This window comes from Zonotrichia leucophrys, chromosome 2, assembly GCF_028769735.1.
Source record: "Zonotrichia leucophrys gambelii isolate GWCS_2022_RI chromosome 2, RI_Zleu_2.0, whole genome shotgun sequence".
NCBI lineage: Eukaryota > Metazoa > Chordata > Aves > Passeriformes > Passerellidae > Zonotrichia > Zonotrichia leucophrys.
The window spans coordinates 54,646,231-54,662,237 of record NC_088171.1 but is presented as its reverse complement, the minus strand read 5'-3'; the positions used below and the strand labels follow the sequence as shown (position 1 = coordinate 54,662,237).

Genomic DNA, 16,007 nt, shown 5'->3' with positions numbered 1-16,007 from the left:
AAAAGGCATGCAGACTTATACTCTTGGTTCCTTCAGTTTTAAGTCTGTCTTGTTTGAATTGTTTCAACCTCCTTAGTCAAACGATTCAAGCAAACAGAGTGAAAATCATGCAGTGTTATTTCTTGGTACCTCTGATATCAGAGTGGTATTTTGCCCCTGGAGGCATTTCATTTTAGGTCTAAGTGTTACAAACCTATCATTTTTTACCTATTTTAGTGTCCTGTGAGCAATTTGTTACATAGTTTGGCTTAGAGTGTTTGGAATGTGGTACCTGTCCTTCTTCCCTGCTCTCCCCCTGAGTCTCTGTACAGTGTGCCCAGCAGCAGTGCAGATAGAAAATGCTGTGTGTGCTGCATGGCCAGCTGAAACAATACCAGGTGATATGATCATTCAGAAGGTGAATATGAAGCAGGAATTTGTTTGGGTTTTTTCCTAGCATCCTTGGAGAGTATAATACCTTGAAGCATGTACAGCACTGACATGCTTAAAAGTGGGAAGTATCTAGCAAGAGTTTCTCGAGAGTTGTGCAGGTTCAATGGTCAGGCCCCACTCAAAATCCTGACAGTCTGCAACATCCAGTTTAGTCTTTGTATGTGAATCTTGCACTAAGTTTTAATTAGGTGTAACCTACTTGGCTAATGAGACCACACTGAGTATTGACTAAGTACATAATGACTCATTAATGAATTTTCTTTCTTTCTGTTTAGTGTTGTGTTTAGAATTGAATAGTAAATTTCAAATGGGTTTTTTTTGGTCCAAGTCTGTGTTTGTGCTTTTGATATTACTTCTGATTTAATTTCTTGTTCTTTTTTAACAGCATATTACATTTTCTGAAAATTTACAAGGGCAGGGGTTTCTCTGGAGAAGAATTCTGTTCTGCTAGAATAGAATTAATTTTTGATAGCTGAATAAGTTCTGATAGCTTCTTGAAAACGTTAGCAGGATAATGAGACTGCTGTTAAAACTTCTCTGTGAAAGTAAGGAAGTTGTGGGTTTTTTTTCAGGCACTGTATTCTGTATTTCTCTAATGAGTAGTTCATTGTGAGATAGGGATTTATAGCTGAGTTGTGGCCAAATCGTAGTCTGTGCAGAGAATGAATGCAAGTGGGAGGAAGTTTGGTCATTTTCACAGTAAAGTGTTGCAAATACAAAAGTAGGCTGCTTAACAAGGAACCATTAGAAAAGTGGTAGTGATATCTTACAAGAGACAGAGGTTAGAGTAAAAGCAGGGTGTTGTGCCTATATGATGAACATGCTTATGCTTAGTGTATAATATGTGTTTACCACAGCTTTAAAATATGACTTGGAAAACCCGGCTGATAGCGCACTTAGAAGTGTAGGGAATAAGAACATTTTTGCTATCCCATGTTTTTCTAGTTATTATGAGTGAAGTTAATTTTGTTTCTAAGGCTGTGTATCATAGCCTGACATAATGCTCATCTGCTTTTTCCCTTAAGGCAATGTAGGGTGTTTTTTTTGGTTGGATCTCAGTAGTTTAATATACAGTACCTTCAGTTTTCTGACAATAATGTAAGTGTTGGGGCCCACTTTGCAGTCCTTGATTTAAGGATACTTTTTAAGATACTAATGTTGCACTGCACGCCAGAAATAGCTTGGCTTGTACAACTTTTTCCTGATATTTTGAGCTGCCTTACATGTTTTTAAATGGCACAGTCAAAAGTCTGGAAGAGAGAGGATTACTTGTTCCCCATATGAAAGCCTGTCTCAATATTTTCAACAAAGGAAATGGAAGAAATTATATCTGTGTTGTATCTTGGCCAGCTTGGACTATAAATTTAAAGACATGAACAGCTTTGATAGATAGTTTTGGGTTTATTCTTTCTCTACTAACTGTTGGCAAAAGAAGTGTAACACATTGGAGCAGTGTGTTACAAATTTTCTAAGTGCATTTCCCTCCATCAGTGGCAGTCAGCCCCTTAGGCAGCATAATTGTTTGTATACATTGTTTATATAAATACAAAGCAGAGTGGGTGATACATGGGTCTGTCTGCTGAGGATCAGAAGTTGTTCACTTTGCAATCTTCGTTATATGTGAGATGTGCTTGATGATGAAGTTGGAGAGCAGCGTTACTGATTACTGGTTAGTAATGTAACATCTTGATTCTCAGGCACAATCCTGATAGATAAAACATATGTTAGGTGTGGCCACAAGGTGTATTCATTTTATGTGTTACTTGTGTAGGCCTTTGTCACCTACCTATCATTCGGAGGCAGATAGGTGAGCACCCAAACTTAATGATGGGAGCTTGTGACTCTGAGGTTGTATTCAGTCTTTTGTGTGTTGAGCCACCTTATCAGTTATAAAATGAATTATTGAAAAAATGCTTTCTAAATTTGAGCTGTTGTTAGTTTTGGTATTTTTGCTTTATGTGTGTATAATTTATATGACTTTGGTGTATGTCTTTTTACTTTGAGATGCTTCTTCAGTTCTCAGTTGCCTCTAACAGCTGGCAGATCTTTGCAAGTGCTCAACAGTCTAGCTATGGGATTGACATGATCTCTTTTTACTAACCAAATGGAAAATGCCTGAATTAGCTTTCGTTGCTGTGAATGTAAACACAGTAAGTGTACTGCCTGACATACCTTCCTCCTTTTGACTGGGATAGGGGTTTTTGCTAATCTGAGGAAGGATGTAAAACTTGGCATGGAGACCAATAATAAAAGATCTGGTTAACATTGTAGCTTAAGGGTTTTTTTCTGGTGTTTTATTTTTTTGGTGTGTGTGTCATTTGCCTGTTTGTGTGTGTTTCTGTAATTTTAAGATCTAGGTTTACTTTATATTAAATTTTGAATTGATTTGCAGTACAAATCAGCAAACTTTTTGGGCATGAAATTGGTATTTGTATTGACAGTACTGTAGTACAGGAGGACACTGACTCTACAGTAAGTTGTAATATGACTGACAGGTTACTTTCTCACAGCTGTCAAGTAGTACTTATTCTGAAATCTTGTGGTTTGGAAGGAGTCTGTGACATCAGTCATGTACTCAATGTTACATGGTAGCTGGTTTTGTCTGTGTTTCCTAGGAAGTTGAGTAAAAGCAGAGGTGTGAATTTCAGAAACCTCTAATGCTCTGCAGCTTGCCTTGCTGCTCCCAAAATAGCTGATAGAAACTTACCCTAAATAGTTCTCATGCTAGAGCTAAGTTGTCAGGAATAGTGTGACTGCTTGAGTGGTGCTTCCTATTTGTGTGTCCTGTGCTGGGCTTTGGTCTGGAATAAGCGCAGACCTAATTGTGTGACTTTTTAACTTGTTTCATTTCAAAAGGAGAAAAATTTCAAATTTTTAATCAAAGATTTTTGTTTGTCTGCTTGAAGTTTTTGGTTTTGTATTAGTTGTTTGGAGTTTTTTCCTTATTTCCCTGTATTACGTGATAAAACAAGGAGAGTATTTACTCCCAGAGCTTCTGTATGTTCTTGGATACAAACCACAAATGTTTCAGAACATATGTGGAGTTTCTGCAAGAGGAAAATGCAGTTGAACTTGAAAGGGAAGAATAACACTGTCATTAAATAGAAACTTAATATTGGGTGAAAATGTAAAAAGTAGTATAGCAGCAATGTTTTCTGAAGTCTTAAGGGATTGATTCAACAGCTATGGCTATATTTGTTGTTCTGGCAATCAGAAAATAGATTAATAAAACTTAAGTTGAACAAAAAGACAATTGTCTCTTGAAGGAACTTTAAGGAATTTAAGTGTAAGGAACTTTAAGGAGTTGGTGGGCAATTTCTTCTTTAGTTTTCAGGTTGTGGTTGATAAAATCCTGCTTAAAACTCTTGGAATAATATATCATGAGTACTAGATTTCAACAGAAATGCTAAGGAAATAAAATAGTAAATGTAATCATATTATATTTAGTCAGTTAACAGTAAGAATAATCTATGTATTGCATAGAAGAAGCTGGAGGAGGCTTTGTAACAATATTAAAATCTGCTGGAGTTTCATTTTGAAAATGGAGTACAGAACAAATGTTGAAAACATGTTTCACAGCTCAGCATTGTACGCACTATGCATTGAACTAGGCAGGGATACTGGAGTTTCTTTAAAGCATTTCTGTATTTCAAGATACTATTGTAATGCATTTATACTGGAATCGAATTTAAATTTGCATGTAATAAGGCCTTTCTGGTCTCCTGGGTCCTCAGATCTCTATACAGTCAGATATTTTGAGAAACACTGAACACCTTTTCTCTGAATTATGTTTGGAAAAAGCTTGTTTAAAAGCCATAATCTATGGGGGCTTTTGGGTCATTCTCCCCTGCCCCACCACCCTCCCCTCCCAGTCCAAAGTACTTGTATCTTTGGGAACAAAGGTGTCCTGTTTTGTTGGATCTGTGTGATTTGAAGACGCTCCAAAGAAATCCAGAGCCTGCCTGTGTCACAAAAACGCAAAGCATGTTTTGTTAGTATTTTTTGGCCTCTCAGAAAATCCACTGTTTTTTGCAGGTCATTAGTGCCATGTTTTGTTGAGTTAGCTTTCTTGTATGCAAACCTTTACTGCATTATACCCGATCTTATTTTGTGTTAGGAAACTGCTTTTGTTAGATCTCCATGAACTGAAACACATGACCAAGAGGAGGAGATGCGTTCACCATTTAATTAGTCTAAATTGGTATCTCACTTGCTGAACCCCATCAGTCTTAACTGACAAAATGGTCAGAAAGGTGCATTTTATTTTTCCAAGGGCAATCAAAAGGAGTAAGGTGAAGATTATTTTCATCCATGTGTATCTTCTGTATTTATTGTGTACCTCCTTAATAGATTCAACTGCACTCTCTTATCCCATATTCAGAAGTAGGGGTGCTGACAGAACTGCTGCTCTGTCAACATGTAGTAACATTAGGTTTCTGATCATCTCAATAGATGAGGGAGAGTAGATGAGCTTCATGGTGTTAGTGAAAGAAATGGGCCACCCAGGACACAACCCTTCTGTTAGTGCTTTGTTGCAGCGTGTGGAAATGGACTAGGCTTTCTCCCACCCCACAGGTGGGAAGTGCAGGTCTTTAACACAAGAGCAGTAAGATGAGGAGCTTTAAAGTCAAGTAAGTAATTCTGAGCTCATTTGAATTGCATGCACTTTACTGTGAGAGTGTTTTAGGTGTTTTTATGGCGCTGCTTCCCAAAATGAGAACTGGGCAAAGCTAGCCTCAAGCAAACCATCATTTTAAAATGTAACCTCCAAGTTACAAATGTTTTGCCCTCATAAAAGAAGTAACTATTATTTTTTTCTGCTGTGATTTCCTTTTTTGAGAAATGGATATTTGTGTGGCATTTGTTTTGATAGAACTGAAGGATGCTGTGAACTTGCAGGCGGACTAAGCTGTAGTAAGCAGACTTCTGCCTGTGCATAGTTCATTTGTGGTGTCTTCCATGACTGTTTCCTTCTTCCTGAAAGACTAGCTTCTTTCCCTTTTATGGAGGATCAAATCCCCCAGTGTGATGAAAAACGATGAAAATTTGAAATTACCGGGTGAAATAATGGAAGGATTTTGTTGGCAGAAGCTACAGGTCTGTCAGAAAAGGTCACCGTGTTTGTCTAGGAATAAATTACCAGGAGTCCTACTTCAGTTTGCGTGATAGCTTGAATAATACTGAAAATCAGGCTTGAATGGTAAGATTGCCAAGGTTAATAGACTAATTTTCATATTTTCTTACACTAAATGAAGATTTTACCAGTTTTTATTTTTAAAACAAATTTTAGTAACATGTAGTTAGGAAATAGGCAAGAATGCACAAGTGTAATGAATCTCTACATTTGCTCTTGATCTCATAAGAAGGAATATGTAGCATTTATCCTGTTTTAGTGTATGTTTTCTAATACGAATTGCAGAGAATGTAAATAATGAGGTGTCGCCTCCCAGGTACTACTCTACTTTGTTTATGAATCTTCTCTATTGTCCTTCTTGCATGAAGGTACCAGTTGTGATTGCTGGTTATAGTGCATAAATAGCAGTGAAAAGGTCCTGGGAGTTAGTGACAGAGCAGGAAGTTGCTCAAGGCATGGATCCTGCTTTGCATATAAACAAGAGGTCTCTGTTCAGCTGGTCTCACTAAACAGTTCTAGAGTCAATCTTTCTCCTTGTCATAGACACACATGCAGCCAGCTGCCAGGGCAGAGTTAACTTTCCCTTGTACTCCAGAGCAAGAAGGTACCAAGATTCTCTGGTGTTCATTCAGTTTTGTTGAGCTGACATCCTCTGAAGGGGCATATCTAGGTTTTTCTTATACTGCAGTACTAATATCAGATGTTTTGTTTTGAGGCATTTAAAAATATGTCACGGCTTATACTTCAGTTATCACTGAAGTAGATCTAACAGCAGATTGCCAGCTATCTAATTTGAAAATACCAAGATTAGGAGCCTCTGTGCTTTTCCATGTTAAACTGGTGAACTGGATTGGTGAACTCAGTTGTGCACTAGTAACACAGCAGACTTTCTATGCTTTTATAGACTTTAATACTTCCCTCTCTCCTTGTGAAGTGAGTTGGGATTGTGTTGCACCTGCTTGATTCACCTCCTGTTTCACCCCCTCTGCAGGGGTATTTTATAATGAGTATTTTTTTCTTTCTCTGTATAATGTGCAACAGGACAAAAAGACCTAAGTCAAAACCAATGAGGTATGCAATGGCCTGTGCTTTAGCTGATATATGCTAATCATTGTTGCAAGTTTAACTCTTAGCATATGAGTAATCTTCTTCCTGAATTCTTTTTTCCCTTTTCAGCTAGTAAACAAGAAAAGGAGTCAGTTCATTAGAATGTGGCTGTGTATGTGTACTGCTTCTATCAAGCTGAATTCTCATTATTGCTCCAAGACTTTCGCTAGTTTCTGAGTTTAACTTTTTTAGGAACAACAATATGTAATGAGTTCTTGTTGGATAGAAACTGCTTGTAGTGGAAGATTTATTTAAGGAGGTTTTGGAAGTGCAAGGTAGACAGACCCCCTTGAATCTGGTTTCTGCATTGCTTACTTCACTCTGCAGGGGCTGCACTGTTCTGTGTGTCCCAGGGTGAAGAAGGGAAAGAATTAAGTACTAAAAGTAGATTGTGCAAGGAAAGGTAGTATTGGAGAATGGCTATTGCTAATTCTGAGTCACTCAACACTTTTCCTCTTGAAGAGTGCTTGTACATATCAAAGAGCCTTGGCTTTAATGGCTTTAGTGATAGAATTATGCAGGCCAATGTGAGATAAGACCAGATTCTCTTGTGTTGAATATATGCATGCGGCAACTTAAAATATGAAGTCTGTCTTTGCAGAGCTGTTGTTACTAGTAGGTTAGTTCTGCTTTCTCATTTTATCCTGTCTTATAGATATTTCTAGTTTGAGAAGGGCCAGCTTATTTCTGACCCAGTTGCATGGAAATCTTTAAAAAATTTCATCACTGAGTCATGACAGATGAACAATAATGCACAATAATGCTTGTACATATTTTGTTTCTAGATTTCCTCTCCAAACTTTTCATAGGTAATATTAACACAGTTAATTTTTTCTTGAAATAAAATGGATGGAGATTGAGAGCTGTAGGGAGAGCACATGTTTATCTAGACTAAAGCACCATGTGGTAACATTATTTTTCTTTTCACAAATGTTTGACTAGTATAACCGTTTATATCGAACAGCAATTTATTAAAATTTTTTAAAGTACTATATTTCATTGGACATAAGATACAGCTATAAATACTGCAGAAAATCTTAAGTAGTTGCATGAAAAATGCTTCTGTTTTCAAAAAGCAGGCAACAGCAATTATTTGGACTGCTGTTAAATCAGTTTTTCTGTATGTTTCTCCTACTCTTTTCCTTTCTTTTTGTAGGTGCATTTTACCTGGTATTTGAATATATGGACCATGACTTGATGGGACTGCTGGAATCTGGTTTGGTTCATTTTAATGAAAATCATATTAAATCTTTTATGAGACAGCTGATGGAGGGCTTGGCCTATTGCCACAAGAAGAACTTTTTGCACAGAGATATCAAATGTTCAAATATTCTACTAAATAATAGGTATGGTTATTACTTAAAAGTATGTAACAAAAATTGTATGTTAACATCTTTATATCGTTATTTCAGTCTTTGCAGTTCACCTGATTGGAGTCTTTAGCAAAACTTATTTTCCAAGTTGCCTTGTTTCTTTAAAATCAGTTGCAAAATACTAATTCAGTAATGTGCCTGCTTAACATGGGAACTTGCAGCTGTGTGTTGAACTTAATCTGTGTTAAAAAATATTCAATTTTAATCCTGCTGAGTCAGAGTATGGAGGGAAAATTATCTGAGTTTAAATATATTAATACAGAATTGTAGGATGTAAGTGTTTGAAATGTATTCTTTCTGCCATCTCATTTCAAGATCAGTGTGGCCTGCGATCCTTGACGAGGACCTCAGAACTTTCATGAAGAACCAGCCCATCAGTCAGGATAGTGCTTTAAAAGAGTATTTGATTAGGCATGTTCAGACATGCCTTAACTTGCAGTTATTGCTATCATCAAATGGGGAGAATAATTTGTTTATTACTACTTTAACACATGGTAATTACAAATCATATTAGTAAGTGCGGTGTTTTCAGTGTGCAGCAGCAGTAACAAATAAAAAGCTAGTGTGAGAATAATGGATGACTTCATTACCAACTGTTGTGCGTCATAACCTGGAGTACTAAATCCAGGGAGCAGCATAAGAGCAAGGTTTATAGCAGCAAAAAAGGGTATAGATAAGAAAAAAGAGTAGGTAGTCAGCTTCTGGGATTTGTTGTCACAGGAAGTTTTGTGGGTAGTATCAGGATTCTCCAAAAAAGATGAGATACATTCAAGGAAAAGATCATTAACACATGCTGATGGGGCTGGACAGGGATCCCTGTTTTAGCATCCTTAACATAATGATTGTGGGTAGTGATTAAGTACGATGAAGATGAGCCCCAAAGGGAATGGGTTCACATGTTCTTCCTAAAAATCTACTGCTGCTGTTGGAGATGAAATACTGGGCAAATTTGATCAAGGGTCTATTTTGATAGGCCTAGTTTTCTCCCAGCTTTCTCCAAATTAAATTTGCTATTTCTTCCTCCTTTTTCCCTTAGCAGTCAACTAACACTTGACTGCTTTCAAATCTGTATCCTACTGCAGGTTATGATACAGATTCTTAAACAGATGTACACGTTCCTCCCCATTACTCACTATGCCCACACACTTAATCCTATTATCTGCTGATCTCCATTAGTGTTTCTGCGTGCACCTTTGGGAACTCAGAAGCTGGGTGTAACCTGAAAGTGGAGAAGAGTGCCTTATGGTAGAGGAGGAACTTGTTATTTTACTGTGCTCTCCAATCCAGGTTTTAGAGTTGGGTTTTCCCCCCCAGAACAGTGTCTGAGCATCCTTAGGTTTTTCCACCAGCAGCAGAAAAACATGGTAGTAGATCTGAATGATTTTTTAAGCCAGTGTTTCAAAAATCCTGTTACTAGTTACAGCCTGAGTCCAAACATGTGGATTATGTATCTTTTACATAGGCAACTTCAACGAATATTTGAGCAAATACAAATAATCTTCTACAAATACATTCTCAGAAATAAGCAAGTAAAAGGGGAACGTTTCTTTGTTTACGGGTGTTTTCCAAGAAGTTAAAGGTCTGAAGGTCTGAGGAGGAAAGTGGATGGAAACTATAACCTGTATATGGTATCATCACAAAACAGTCATGTACATGCTGTTACCACAAAATTATCATACTAGCAGCAAATCTTGCCATAATTTGATTAAATGGCATGTATTTGAAAGTGATGGGAGTTATTAAAGTTTATCAGTACAGAAAAGAAAAACCACATATAACAATGCAGCATTCATTTAGAGAAGCTTGCAGATAGCTTTCTGTTTGAATCATCCAGACGTTACAAGTAGTGGGAGTTTGTGGTCATAGAGCAGTGCCTTTTAGCTGTTGGAACAGGCAGGCAGGAGCTCTGTATCTTCTAGTCTTCCCCTCATATGTGGAATACCTCAGGAATGGGTTAGGGGTTATGTTATTCAGCAAGTTGGTTGCTGATAAAAATAGAAGCCCTTATCTGGTCAGTCACCCTGATATAAAGGCTGTATTTAAAATGTACAAGCACAGAACAGGACTTTGATGGCTTCCTAGAAGGAAGTATGACTGCTGATAATTGTTTGTTGTACAAGTGCTCATGCTAGCAATAAGGCCTGAGAAAACAGCAGTTTCTTCCCTCAGTTTTTTCCTGCAGAGTTACTGACTGGAATATTTTATGGTATAGACGTAAATTTTTACTATCATCCTATAATGTAAATGCCATTTGATAAGCATACCCAATTTTGCTCACTTGTCTTTCCTATTCAGTGAGTTAGCATACTGTTTAATGAAGAGATGCAGAGATAGCAGAGCATTGCCTCTTCATTAATGTGGTTTGGTGAAGATCACTGCTGTTTCAGTCTTAAACTTTACCAGATTTTGGGGGAAGAAAGCTTAAAAGGATTAACCACTAAATAATTCTTTGCTTTTTCCACCAGAGGGCAGATAAAGCTCGCTGATTTTGGGCTTGCTCGGCTGTACAACTCAGAAGAAAGGTAAGATACAATTACACTGTGAAAAAGCATTCAGAAGTTTAGTCTTTTTGCTTAACTATTACGAAGGACAGAAGAATGTTTTGTTTAGAGGAAATGTTACTGTACTGTAATACAAGTAATTGCTTAGGAAAGTGAAAGAAATACATGTTGTCTTATACAGCATAAAAGCACAAAAGTCTCTTTGTGCGGGTGTATTGCTTTTCCAGGTGTTCTGGATAAATAATGGTAGAGACTGGCCATATATTGATTGGAAATTAACTTACACTCCTAAGTTTCTGGTCCTGTGAACCTGAGGTATATTTCTTCTGTTGGTATACCAAAGATGTTATTTAGGTAAATGTTTTGGGTTTTTTTGGCTGGCACAAAGTATCATACAGCTCCTATTCAATAAGCATTACTAAGCATTACTTTTGTGTAAGATTTACCTTTACATTTCAAGAGGTTCATTGTATTCTTTAGGCAGTCAGTGCTGTTGAATCTGCTGGAAACAGAGATACAAGTTTAAATAAAAGTTATTCTGAAAGTTCTTGTGACTTGTGCTTCTGTTGTTCTTGGCTTCACTATGCTCATACTCCAGGAAACAGGTGCACAGTTTTTTATGATTAGGAACTTCAGTATTTACCTTGTAATGTAGCATTTGTCATGTGGAACTGACTTTTCAAAATCCAGGCTGAATGTTCACTACAGTAATATGTCCATGAGGTGATTAGATATAGAGATGTTTGGATACCTGACCTTACTTTGATTTCTGCATGTCTAATTTGAGTAATAATATCCATAACATTAGCTTTATGGGTTTATTGTTTTCTGCACAGCTCTTATGTTCTTGATAAATGTGTTAGCATTAGTTTCACTGAGCTATTGTGTCAGAACTCTTCTTTCAGGAAAATATGCTTAAGTACAGTTCTGAAAACGGTTGAATGTAATAGCAAAATGAAATAATATTAAACATCTGCTAGCTAATTATTTTTTTGTTTGGATGTACTTAATAATAAAAGCATGTTATCCTACCTTCTTGTTTTAACATGCATCAAACTTGGCTAATGGGGTTTTTTCCTCTGGTTTACTATGTTTTGCTTGGGTCTTTTTAATGTCTGTTTTTTAATTAATTTAAATTTTCTTTCTAAATTCACTGTTCATTAAGGGTTAATGGTCCAGTGTCCTTATAATGTCAATAACCCATTTTGCTGTACATGAAACAGCAACATTATTATGCTATTATGCATAAATGACATCAAGATTAAGATTTAATTAAGCTAGCTATTAGAATTGCCCATTGAACATAGGAGAATAATTAGAATCTCAGTAGATTTTTGGCAATTCTTTTGTCATTTGTTTTCCTTCTGACCTGCAGTAACAGATATAATTGATGTATATCAACAAGTGTATAGTAGCTGCTGTTTTTAATTCATGTACTTTGCATTTGGTTTACTGTTGTTTAGCATTTAATACTGTTTGAAAGGGTACAGAACTTAGTAGGGGCATAATGGGGAGGAAGTAAAAATTTAGGTACATTCCTATTTGGTTGTTGTGGTTGGGCTCCTTTAAATGTTGTTCTGGTAGATTTAACGTGTTTGGAGTAGGAGGTATGACAGATTGCATGACAAGACAAGTGTTCAAATAAAAACCACCATATACTAATACATATGAGCAATGTATCTGTAGAGATAGTACCTACCATGTAAACATTTCATAGGGAATGTTTGCTTCAGAGATAAATATGATAAATGATGGAATTGTTTCCAAAAATGTGCTGCCTTTTAAAAAGGAATTGGAGTTATGTATCTTAATGAAAGAAGGACTCGGATGATTTTACAGAAGTGATACCTGTACTGCTGAGAATGCTATAAGAGCTTGTTAGGCTTCATTCTGTGGTTGTTCATACTTATTGTTACTCTTTCTGTTTGGAATTACCTCGTGTTGGTAACTGAAAAAAAGTTTCAGCTAGTGAAAAACTGAAGAAAACTGAAAGAATTCTGGAATCACTTTTAAAGCACCCTGGTTGAAACAAAACCAACATCAAACATCTTTTCTGCTTTCTATTTTGAACTGTTGATGCTGTAGTTCAGCCTGTGCACAAAAAAAAATGTGTCTGCATTAGTAGAAATCTTTGCTTTAGTGGGAGGACGGAAAGGATTATTCACAGTGACCAAAATTTCTGGTTAGAGCTGTGAAGAATTAAAGATGTTGTGAAATATAGGAAGATACTAGAAGCATTCCAGGCTTTGGAGTCAGAATTGGGATGATGCAGTTCCAGAAAAAAGGCTTTTATCTCTTTTGTTCATACTTAAAGAGGGAAAAGTGATTTTTTTCCTTCTTTTTAAAGTGCTTGTAGAGGTCCTATATTTAGTTTGGTAATAGCCAATAGGTGCATGAACGTTACTGATTTTGTCTAAGTGAGTCCTGCTCCTGAAATTACTAGTTTGTAATAAATGTAATAAATATACAGTGTTGCTTTCTGAATAATAATGGAGATACACTATTCACATAGCATCAACGTGGCTGTGTGATTATTATTTATATCTTCAACCTGACTGTTTGTAGCCTTCATTGGGTAGTTGTGTTTCTTTTGTGCAGTTACAGCTTTGCTGGACTAAGAAGGTTGTACTGTTCTTTAACAGCATCACAGAAGTAAAGTCCTTAAGGTATCATTATTTTAGAAGTGTGATCGTACTGAAATGATAATTCTCTCTTTTTCCTCCTTCCAACAGCCGACCATATACCAACAAAGTTATTACATTATGGTATCGGCCTCCTGAACTTCTCCTTGGGGAAGAAAGATACACACCAGCTATTGATGTCTGGAGCTGTGGGTAAGAGTTTGGATAGAAGCCTAGCAAGGATAAAAACAAGCCAGAAATAAATTTTTAAGTTTCTGTCATTCTGTCCTGAAAGCCGTAATGATGGAATTTTGCAAAACTGTTTTACAGCTGTATCCTGGGTGAACTTTTTACAAAAAAGCCAATATTTCAAGCAAATCAAGAACTTGCTCAACTGGAACTCATAAGGTAACTAGCAAGCCCTGCTACATAGATGCCTCATAAACTGGCAGGTTTCTTTTCTTAGTGTTCTGAGATAATGCTCTGCAAATACTTGCAAGTGGTCAGTTACTGCCCCGAGTGAGATGTTTTGAGGGGCATTTAACACAAGTGACTTTGGCACAGACATGAAGGATTTTTTGTGAGTGTTCTGTGTTCTTAGCAATGTACTATTGACCAGTAAGATGGGATTTTGTAGAGTAGCTGGAGTTGCCTATTGCTGAAATTGTAAAGAGAGAGTAATCAAAATGTCTGTAATTTTTAAGACTATGTTTCAACTTGCTTGCAGCAAATCAGAATGAGGATGTGGACAATAATGACAAGTGGGGTTTGGGAGGAACAGGTTTTTGGCACGCTGCTGGCCAGTTTCAAGCCTACCATGTACACACCTTAGCTTAAACACTTTTGTGGGAATATTTCTGTTCCTTTAAAAACTGCCAGACATTTGGTGGACATAAAAATTCTGTTTCTTTCCTTGTCCTCAATAAATCATAGAATGATAAGTATTTAATTTAGTGGAACCAGAACATCTTTTTCTTTCCCTTTATTCAGCAAGCAAAATCTGCTCTTGACTCTGATATCATAATTGACATTATAAATGAGGAGAGGTGGTCTTCCTAGAAATAAGGGGAAAAGGGGGTGAGTCCCACAGAACTTACAGAAAGTGAACAGTAAATGGTCAAATTAACTTACTAAAAAATATTACAGAGTTATATACTGACATGTTTTTCAAAACAGATTGAACAGTAGCATGCTTCTGTGTAATGTGTTATTAGCTGGCCTGAAAAAATGAAGGCTTTAGCTGGTGCAGAGCAGATCAGTGGTCGGTTTTGGCATAAGAAGAATTAAACTCATGAGTTTGGGAATTTTTGGTTTTGAGCACTAGATGGCATTGAAGCACATGAGAATTAGTAATTCAAGGTTTTCCTTTGTGTTTTACCTCTAGTACAAAACTAAAACTTTGTGATGTCCTCCTGCTGGAAACTTCTGTTTGTAGCTCATTTCTTGTCTTCACTGATACTATGCATTTTTTGCTGTTTGAGCATATCAGTTTTATGAACATCTCTGCTGTGATTGTGTTGCAGCCAAAAATGCTACATTTATCTTTTCAAAATTTATCAAAGATAGAGGTGAAGTACATTCTGGTAGTAGGAGATTCTTATTATTTTTATTCTCCCTCCTGAAAACTATGTACATCAACCAGTGTAAAGTCAGATTGACTGGCATAGCACCTGGAGCATAAATCATTAGGTCTCTTACACTAACCATTAAAATCTTATGAAAAGGAGGGCTGAACTAGGGAAAAGTATTTGCAAAATGTCCTTTTATGACTGTCTGCATGAGATTTTGAAGCCCTGCATTTATGGAAACACCATATTAGTTCTTTTGCTCAGAAGTGTGGTGTTGATCAGTTTGTACTTAGCTATTGGAAAAAAGGATGGGGATGGAATGTGGGGCATAAGAGTATTGGCAGCTCCATTTCTGGAGGTAAATGAGGCTTGAGGCATAAAACTCATAACTGAAGTAAAAAATACAGAGATTTTCTCTGTATAGTGGTTTATGCCTTTAGGACTTACTTGATTTTTTTTTTTTCCCTTATGTCTTCAGCATTAAATAAATTCTCAGTGAAAACTGCTTTTTCAGCTATTTGGTATATTTTCTTCAGTGGCATTGGGAGCTAAGGACACAAAAGTTACTCTAAATGTGGGCTATCCAGTTTTTCTAGTCAGATACCTGGAGAACTCTTCAGATGTAGTTGGTTACATTTTGGTAAACACTGGTGTAGAGGATGTTTGGGCTGGACTGAGGCAGAAACAGTAAATTTAGTCCGTGTGGGATGATCACCCTTTGTAGACAATTCACCATTATTTAATGATGTTGGGCATTTGACAGTGGAGAAATTTTAGCTAAAAATAACCTGAACATGAAAATTGAAAATTATTCTTGTTTTCCCTGTACTTGCAAGAACAAAAATGCCAGCTGTGCTCACTTGTGGCTTTGGATCTCATACCCTTTTCTCCTTTCTTTTTGGTACAGCCGAATTTGCGGAAGTCCTTGTCCAGCAGTGTGGCCTGATGTTATAAAATTAGCTTACTTCAACACAATGAAACCAAAGAAGCAGTATCGTCGAAAACTGAGGGAAGAGTTTGCTTTGTAAGGATGAAGAATTAGTTTAGTCAACTGTAATACCATTAAGTTTTCCCAGAGACTTTATGAACTTCAGTATTTTCCGGAGAACGAGCATAGATCAAGTGTAAAGAAAAATGGCTTTAGGTTCTTGTCCTTCCCATGATGCCCACAGAGCTTGTATTAAACCTTATTTAATAGGAGCATCAAGAAGAGGAAAGAAGGCCCTAAAATTTCAACCACCTGTCAGCTTTCACCTAAGGAAATACTTGTT

At 36.7% G+C, this 16,007-nt stretch overlaps 1 protein-coding gene across 5 annotated transcripts in view; it reads left to right on the top strand.

Annotated features, from left to right (window-relative positions):
* The window catches only part of CDK13 (cyclin dependent kinase 13), a 46,663-nt gene that overhangs the window by 18,485 nt on the left and 12,171 nt on the right, over positions 1-16,007 (top strand). For all 5 annotated transcript variants that reach the window (XM_064705039.1, XM_064705036.1, XM_064705038.1 and 2 more), the window contains exons 6-10: positions 7,830-8,019; positions 10,512-10,568; positions 13,280-13,381; positions 13,499-13,576; positions 15,644-15,760. In XM_064705039.1, coding sequence (XP_064561109.1) covers positions 7,830-8,019; positions 10,512-10,568; positions 13,280-13,381; positions 13,499-13,576; positions 15,644-15,760 — 544 coding nt within the window. The remainder of the gene's footprint in view (positions 1-7,829; positions 8,020-10,511; positions 10,569-13,279; positions 13,382-13,498; positions 13,577-15,643; positions 15,761-16,007) is intronic.